General features: G+C 45.2%; 1 protein-coding gene across 1 annotated transcript; it reads left to right on the top strand.

Moving 5' to 3' along the window:
* Window positions 1-2252: 2252 nt before the first annotated feature.
* LOC104490812 (antimicrobial peptide THP2-like) lies at window positions 2253-3079 on the top strand (the record flags this gene model as incomplete). The annotated part of the gene is made up of 2 exons (XM_010133150.1): window positions 2253-2310; window positions 2959-3079. Coding segments are annotated over exons 1-2 (179 nt in total), but the record flags the coding sequence as incomplete, so codon positions are not given.
* Between the last annotated feature and the right edge of the window lie 5432 nt (window positions 3080-8511).

Genomic DNA, 8511 nt, shown 5'->3' with positions numbered 1-8511 from the left:
AGGAATGATCCACTGAAATAGCTGGATCCATTTGAAGACTTCTCTGACAGATGGGGTGGACAGAGTCCCTCTTTTCGTTGTGGGAAAACAGGCAGACAGGAGGGAGTGCAAGAAAAGACCACTACATTAGTAGTGGTGCAGAGAGGTGAAAATTAAATGCTGATTTTCTGCTTCTCACAGTGGAAAAAGCAGAAGTGATTGGCTGGCAGACCGAGAGCGGGTGAGTGAAAAACGAACACTCTCCTAAGGAATAACATGTTTGTGGAATTATCAACTGAAGGTCCTGTGGAGACCAGAAGTACAAGAAGATCAGCTGGAGTCATGGAAAGACACTCAGTCAGGAGCTCTGTAGCTTGAGGATCCAGAGGCAGCCTCTGGCACCGGCTGTCCCTAAACTGACTGTATTTTCTATCAGCTGGAAGGGTGGACAGGGGCAGAACCGAGACGCACTCACCCGATTTCTGCGAGTTTTACTTAGGCATCCTTAGTAGACACTGGCCACTAAGCTGTAGACATTTGGTTTAGTTTTGTTTGTCCACAATGTGTTCTTACATTCTGCATTTATGGAACAGAACATAAACTAGCTGGGAGCACAGAGAAGCACGCAGACGCTCTGTATTGCAACGGATGATGTTGCTCCTAAGCAGGGATGGTTCATTGTATGTCCCAAGAAGTTTGACACATACCACGGTGGCTTAATGTCCCTTACACAAACCAGGGTGTCACAAGAGGTATTGCGTGAATAACCTGGGATTTTCCAGAAAAGCTTTGGTGGGTTCAGAGCAAAACCTTGCTTTTTCACCAGGAAATGAAAAGCAACTTGATTCTGGTTGGATTAGAAGTCAGCAAGAAAATGGAGTAATTATTTGATTGGCTCAGGGTGTGCTTGCTGAGAAGACAAAGCAGTTGTCACTCCCCTCAGGAAACCAATTATAAAAGAGGCCCTGGGCTCCAGAGCTGAAGTCCTCTGCAGGGAAGGGGCCAAGAGCAGGTCTTGTTTTGCTTCTGGGCTCACCTGGTAACTTCTTGGTTCTTTGTGGTCTTTCTTTCAATGTCTGCTGTTGTCTTTTCCTCAAGAAAACCCTCACCCCCAACTTCTGCATTATTAACCTAAATTTGCAGGTTAAAAGGTTAATCTAATTTTTCCTGAATTTGCAGAGGTTGAGTAAGTAGTTCAAGTAGGTAATAATACCCGGAATACTTTGGTAAACATGGTTTGCTTACTAACTCCTGGGAAAAAGTCTGGCTGGGTCAGGTTGCTTTAGGAGGTCTGTGGTTCAGAGAAATTGGTGCTCTCTGATGGAAACCAGTATATTTTATTTTATCTGTCTTTTACATTAAGAACTTTATTTCATTTTTGGACTTGTTAACTTTGCCTGCTTGTTTCTCCTGATATTTTCAAATACATAGAAATCTGTATAAGTTTCTAACAGTAATTTTAAAGCTGTCTTGGACCACCCTCTTCAGCACAACCCCATTTCCCTTCCTTGCTTAAGAGAACTTAATTTGTGAGAGATCAGAAGATTCTCCGATGCCAAGATACATGGCATTAACTACTCCTTTATCCATCAGCCCTTTTCTAGGTTATCTTACCTCATTTTGCTGATATTGATTCAATTATTAACTCTCTTTCAATTAAGGTATTCAGTGTTTGCTGTTTAAATTTCATTTCTCAGATGGGAACTGCTTTGGTTGCACATTCTAGAACTGCTGCCTGTAGGCTAACACTGAAGATTTTGAGCCATTGGTTTTAGCTGTTATTTCTTGATAAATTTTAGCAGTACAAAATGAACACTTTTTTTCCCTGAAGTTTGTAAGTTTGACTGTATGATCACCTCATTTCACTTTGTGTTTTTGTTCATTAGGTAAGTTTATCAAAAATTAATTAAAAATAAAGTCTTGATTGCATTTTGGCTGAGGACTATTTGCAAAATGTGAAAGCAACTGAGCAATTAAACTGCTATTATAGCTTAATGATCACACATGCTGGCAGCAGGCTGTCCCATATGTATTTTCTTTTCTGGAGTCATGCTGTTATATGGGTCTTACTGGTTATTTTTGAAAACTTGAAGAAAAAACCCAATATAAATGCCATTTGGATTAGCACAGTATTTGTACAGTACAGAAGGCTGTAGACCCCAGTGACTCTCTGTCATACACCAAAGGTCTCAAAGTTCTCTTCTAGCCAAACCAATTCTGTGATACATCCCTCCTGGTATTTTTCCTTACAGTGACACAGCAGATCTGCAATCATGAAGATCCTTTACCTGCTCTTTTCTCTCCTCCTCTTGATATTCCAGGCCTCTCCGGGTAAGTTGGAAAATAGATGCTAGAAGGGGGGGCAGGTGGCGGGTGTGAACCTGAAGTAAACTTCCCAGCACCTTTTAACCACTACTGGTTCAAGTGCCTAGAAACTGATCACCAGTTAGTCAAACAACTCAGTTCTTGTGCTCCCCTGTAAAAACTCTTTCAAAGGTGGAGAAATTCTGACTTCTGAAAAAAGTGATTTTTCCACCTCTGGTGTCTTCATAAAGAGAGCATGTTAAATGCTCTGGTCTCAGACATCTGAGATGGTGTCTGTGGTGGCCATGATCACGCACACTCAGCGGTGCATACGCAGGTGAAAATGAAGCCTGGCCAATAGTTTTTGGATGGGCGCCAGCATTAAAGCCTCTGGACAGCATAAGGTAAAGGACAATGAGTCAGAAGGTCCGTATCATTCTTCATCTGGACTGTAAGGCCATCCATTGAAATTCCCTGTGAGCTAAGGATGCCACCTCTGCAAGGTGTAGGCCTGCTTTGTACTCTCACGTCTTGCACTGCCTTTCAACGCAGCCAAATCTGGGCACCAGTCCCTAAGGCAAGTTGGTGGTGAAGGCAGCATAATGAATGGGAAACCTTGCTGGCATTATGACCGCATTGCCTGAGCGAGAAGGAAATTGCTTGTTGTTGTCACAGGTTTGTCTTCACCCCGGCGGGACATGTTGTTCTGTAGACATGGGTCCTGTCACTTTAGAAGATGTCCCTTCCATCTGATTGAAGTTGGAAGTTGCTTTGGTTTCAGAAAATGCTGCAAACCGTGAGTCTGACATTCACCAAGCCTTATCTTCAGTATGAGCAGACAAATATATTTTGCCCCATCCTTAACCCCAAGGCACTACTGACTGTTCAGATTGAGTATATGGAAAAAAAAATTTAGGCATGAGGACAGTCAAGCATTGAAGTAGGTTGAGCTCCACCGTGTTCTTTCTCCCATGATGTGCACAATGATCTGCCTCAGCAAGCAGAATAAATTACAGTCAGAGATGACAGCCTTGTGCTGTCCCAGCTCCGTTGGACCCCTTTACAGCTCTTACACCGGAGCAAAATAAACGCCAGGTTTGGTGTTCGCAGAACTGTGCTGCTGTGCTGTATGGGAATGGACAGGAGTTCAGGGTGAACACAGGTTCCTTGAGTGTCATCAAATGAGTGAAAAGAGTGCAACAGTGCTGTAAAAAAAATTATCATGTGAAAGCTAGCCTTCTCTTTTTGCTCAGGAAGGAATTAATTCACCTCAATATCTAGGGGTGTCAATTTAATTCCCTGCTTTTCTTGAAGCAGTAGGAAAATGCTTGCTCTTACTCACAAGTACGAGTGCACAGGGCTGTCCCAGCATGGCTACGCATGACACTCAGTATTTTGGAAAGTATTTATACCCAAGAGGCAAATATGCAGGGACAGAGAGTAAGTAGGGAGGGAATACCAGCAGAAAAAATTCTGAACCTTGTTTGTGTTTTTTCTTTATGCAGGCCATGGTATGTATAAAGTTCATGGACTGTCCATTAAGGAGCGGTGAAAATTTCTTCTAAACCTTGGGATTTGCTTCAAGCCTCCTTACCGCTAAAACCACTGAATCCTGCTAGAAAGCCCCATGCACCTTTTATTTTTAATGCATAGCTTCATGATGTAAATCCATGTGTACTCTGCATTGCTTTCCCTCCTTTTGAATAAATTGTTGTTGCTTAGCATTCACATCACTGAAACGTGGGCTTCTGTTGCATGTCTGAGGGTGATGATCCTATCTGGGCTTTGAGACACAAACCCTGAAGGGCAACAATTTGCAGTGCCAACTGCTCCTTAACCTGAGCTTTGAGACACACAGATGTCCAGACAGACATGGGCTGAAGACCTTACCGCCAGTTCCAAGAGACAAGCTGGCTGGAAGAACTCAGCTTCCCACTGCGGGAATGGCTTCAGAGGCCAGAAACTTTGGTTTTTTTTCTACTATGCAGAAATCTTTTTTTTTTTTTTTGGTGAAAGAGAAATAGCTACAGAGTGGGACACCACCATCCATTAAAACACCAGCATGTAAGACTCAATGTTCTGGCTTCTGGAAGATGCCTCTGAGCTTCTCAAGAGAGCTGGGGACCTATTTTCCTAAATAGTGCAACAATTTATGCCTTTTCTCTCTAGAAGTTGTTATTCTGTAATTTTGCAGCAATGGGTGCAAGTTTTGCTCCCCTCCCTGTCCCTCTGAGAGGATGCATAGAAGATAGTAGGTGGAGAACAGCTTACATCATGGCACACTGCCTCCACTTCTCCGCTAGGATACACCCATTTCTGATGTGTTGTTCAGGAGGGGGTTTGTTTGCTTGCCAAAACTGCAGTATTTATACATTCTACAGCTATTTCCTTGCACTTCTTAACAGGGAACAAACTCCAGAAGGGCTGGCACTCCACTAGGCCCACCTTGTGGGCCAGGTGTTAAAATGACTGTGATTGCAACTTCAATAGCAAGTTAACTATCTAGAAGGACTGTTAGCTAAAGCCCTGAGGGATAGGTATCCCTGGCTGCTTGTGGTAGAGAGGGATGTTTTCTATTCTCCCACTGTTCCTGCAGAAGGTGAAGCTCTTCTATAAAGCCTTGGCTAGCTCTTCCAGCCTGGGTGTAGAGTGTTTTGATACCTCACAATCACACACGTCCGGGGGTCCTCAGAAGGTGTTAAGTATCTGTGAGTAGACTACAGACTTCCCCATCCATCTTGGGGGTGAGCAGGGTAGGCTGCAGAGGCTGAGACTTCAGTGATTGCAGTGAGAGCTTATCTGGAGACACCTGCAGAGCAGCATCTAAATGTCCAGAAGAGATCCCAGAGCTCAGTTTCCCGCTAACCCACAGAAGGAGCCAAGCCCTTAATCCCAGATGATTTCCTTCACACCAGCCCCTTTGCTCTCAGAGGAAGGGGCGTTGTGAGATCGTCCTGTGGTAAACCCCATTGCATGTCTTTTCATGCTGGCACAAAGCCACAAAACCATTCCCTCGTTTGAGCATCTCTAAAAAATGTGCCACTTACTGGCACATGGAAGACCCCACTGATCATGGTCCACACCTCACCCATCTCCCCTCTTCCCTGCCACACCCTGGACCAAGAGGAGGAAGAGAGGGAAGAGCAGGTATAGGATCTTTGTGGATGATGCCTGGCCGGGTCTTCATGGGGCTGCAGAGAGGACACACTAAGGCAAAAAGGACGTGGTGGACCCAGGTGATGCAGAAGCCCGAGGACACCATATGAAACTGAAGATGTGTTATCCTGAACAAGAGAAGATGGTGTTGTCTGTAGCCTGTTCACGACTACCTGTGCAGCTTCCTGAGTAGCCTGCAGGAAGTTTCAAGCAAGGCAGTGCCTAAACGTATATTGTTCAGTTATCTTCCTTATGCTTTTTCTCAGGCACAGACTATAGGAAAGATGGGCACAATCTTTTTAGCAGGGCCTGTTGCTATAGGACAATGGTTTTAAACTAAAAGAGGAAGATTTAGACTACAAATAAGGAAAAAAATTTACAGTGAGGGTGGTGAGACTGTGGCCCAGGTTGCCCCGAGAGGTGGGAGAAGCCCCATCCCTGGCACCATTGGAGGTCAGGTTGGCCCTTGGGGCTCTGATCAACCTGCTCTAGTTGCAGATGTCCCTGCTCCCTGCAAGGAGTTGGACTGGATGGCCTTTAGATGTCCCTTCCAAACCAAACCAATCTGTGATTCAGTGATTCTATGGTCTTACATCAGATGTTTCGTGCTGTTTTAAGTAAAAAATCAGCTGGTGTTATTTAAAGAACATAGTCAGAAAACTCACCTTTGCAAATACCTTGGACCTTACACAGGACACTCACATCTCTAAGCAGACCTTAGTATGTTTCTAGGGAGGCAGAATCAAAGGGATACGCTATGTATGCTTTCAAGTATGCTCATCAGATAACGGCTATCTTGCTTCTGCACCTCCTTACCAAAAGCCAAAGCAGAGAATGTTTGCACGCTTCAGAGATGCTTGTGCCAACACTGAATGCAAGAGCAATAATAAAGCTATGGTCATGAAATGATTCTGTGCAGCCACTCCCCAGTTAGGGGAAAGAGGGTAGAGAAGTGTCTAAGTGGCCAAAGAGATCAGAAAAACATGACTTGTCAAGTTAACTGGAGGTTGAAAGAATGGAAATTCTCTGTATTGCTGCATGTAATGTGGCTCCTCCCTGCAAATTACAGAGTTCCCATTTCCCCAGAATACAAGATCCTGGTGTTCCTCTTCAAACTGAACTGAAACTTTGCAATCCCTCCTGCACTGGATCCACCTTCATCAAATTCCAGGCTCTAATGGGAAGGAATTAATATTTTCAATTTCTTTTTATTCCCTAGAAAGCTCAGATAATGTCATGAAGTGAACAGATATATTCAATAGTTTGTCATTTAGACAGCTCCACTGTGATGGCACTTGAACAGAGAGAATGAATGAGTGGCCAACCTGGAAGAGACCCCACAGTTACTTGCCTGATGAGAGGTCTTGGTCTTCAGGCAGCAACAAACACAACAGGAATCACTTGTGCCCAGATGCCCTTAGGGTCAGGGAATACCACTTTGCCTGGAACTCCTGGTTTTACACTGTTGCCAGTGGGTGAGATACACACTTCTTCCCATGGCCACACCTCCCCTTGGCCAATCAGAAAGTAACCCATTGGTGTGGGGGTGGTGGGGTTGCCCCTCATCCCTCCCTGTGGCAATGGGAGAGGCAGAGGTGCCTCCTGGGGGCTGTTGTAATCTTCACCGTTTTCCTCACGCAACACGTCTTGTGACACCCCGCTGCACAGCGGGCCCACGGGCTGCAACAACCCATCTCAAAAAAGCAGCTTCTCTCCTTCTCTTCTCCAATCTGACCAAATAATAAGCCAACATGGGATGAGCAAGAACATAAATATTACAAACATTTTTACCTTTCAAAACTATAAGAAGGGATTTATCTCTGCTTTAATTTGAAGTTCCATTATATGTTTTGGAAACAACATATAGATTCCTTGCATTTAAGAGCTGATGTTCAAATGTACATGTGTATCAAATCTCCAGTTTGCTGCTGGAGTCACACCATATCATGAGCGACAGAAAATATCATTTGTTCATCAATCTGTCTCCTTCTCTTGCTATTTCTCCTCTGTCTCTACTATATTAAACTTATGGGGTGATTTTCCACAACACCATCAGTCTTGTTCAAGATGTTCTGGGCAAATGGGACAGTGGAACATCTTTCCACCACTGAGGTAAAGAGTGTTCATGATGTCTGCTAAATGTTCTGTTAAATGTTACACAGATGAACATGAAGAAAACGAGCCTGGAAAGTCAGTGCTGGGTTAGGTTAGGGTTAGGGACAGCAGAGTGGGAGCTGCTGGTGGATGTGAGGAAAGACCTTATCTGATGTGGACATAGCTGTTGGGGTTGCAGAGATCCCCACTCACTCCTACAACCCTCCCATGGAATTTTTGTCACACAGACTGGGCTGCTCTGGATCCAGTAGGGACCTTCAGCTTCAGGACCAGGGCAGAGGTGCTCTGGGAGCAAACACAGGCATCAGCCCCATGGTGCTGGGAAGTGCAGCACACCCAGAGGTGAAGCAGAAGGTGGGGAAATAATGAATGCAGTGCCAAGGGTGATCTGTCTCCTTGGAAAGGAAAGGACAGGACACAGTCAAACAGCCAGGATCAGTAGTGGCTGACACACTCACGTGTGCATGGCCGCCCACGTGTATTTGGCTATACAGGGCAGAGGTCTGCACTTGGAGAAAGGCCGAGGTCACTGGCTGTTGACGGAGAACAGTGTTGCAATGCCAGGTGGTCTGAGGCAGGCAGAGAGAAGAGACCCTGTTTTTTCCAACCTGGACCACACTTCTGGACATTTCCTGGTCATAGTCCATGGGACACATTGGAGAGGTCACCATGAGGAGGAGCTGGACAGCCGACATGGGAGATGCACAACACTCCAACGCCTGTAAAGGTATCCCTGGAAGCTGTCTAAGCAATCAGCCCCAGAGGCTGTGGGGTTAGTAGAGGGGTTGGTGCTCTGGGGATGGCAGAAGGAATGGAGAGGATCGGAGTCTAATTTAAAAAAACACAGCCCCACAGCAGAAGAGGGAGACTGATGTCCTATCTCACTGAGAGGTGGGAACTCTAGGGCATATGGGATGGCTCGGGGGGCAGCCCTGGCCATGCCCACCCAAGGGACAC

This window comes from Buceros rhinoceros, unplaced genomic scaffold (assembly GCF_000710305.1).
Source record: "Buceros rhinoceros silvestris isolate BGI_N320 unplaced genomic scaffold, ASM71030v1 scaffold45083, whole genome shotgun sequence".
NCBI classification, from domain to species: Eukaryota; Metazoa; Chordata; class Aves; order Bucerotiformes; family Bucerotidae; genus Buceros; species Buceros rhinoceros.
This window is presented reverse-complemented; position numbering and strand designations above follow the sequence as displayed.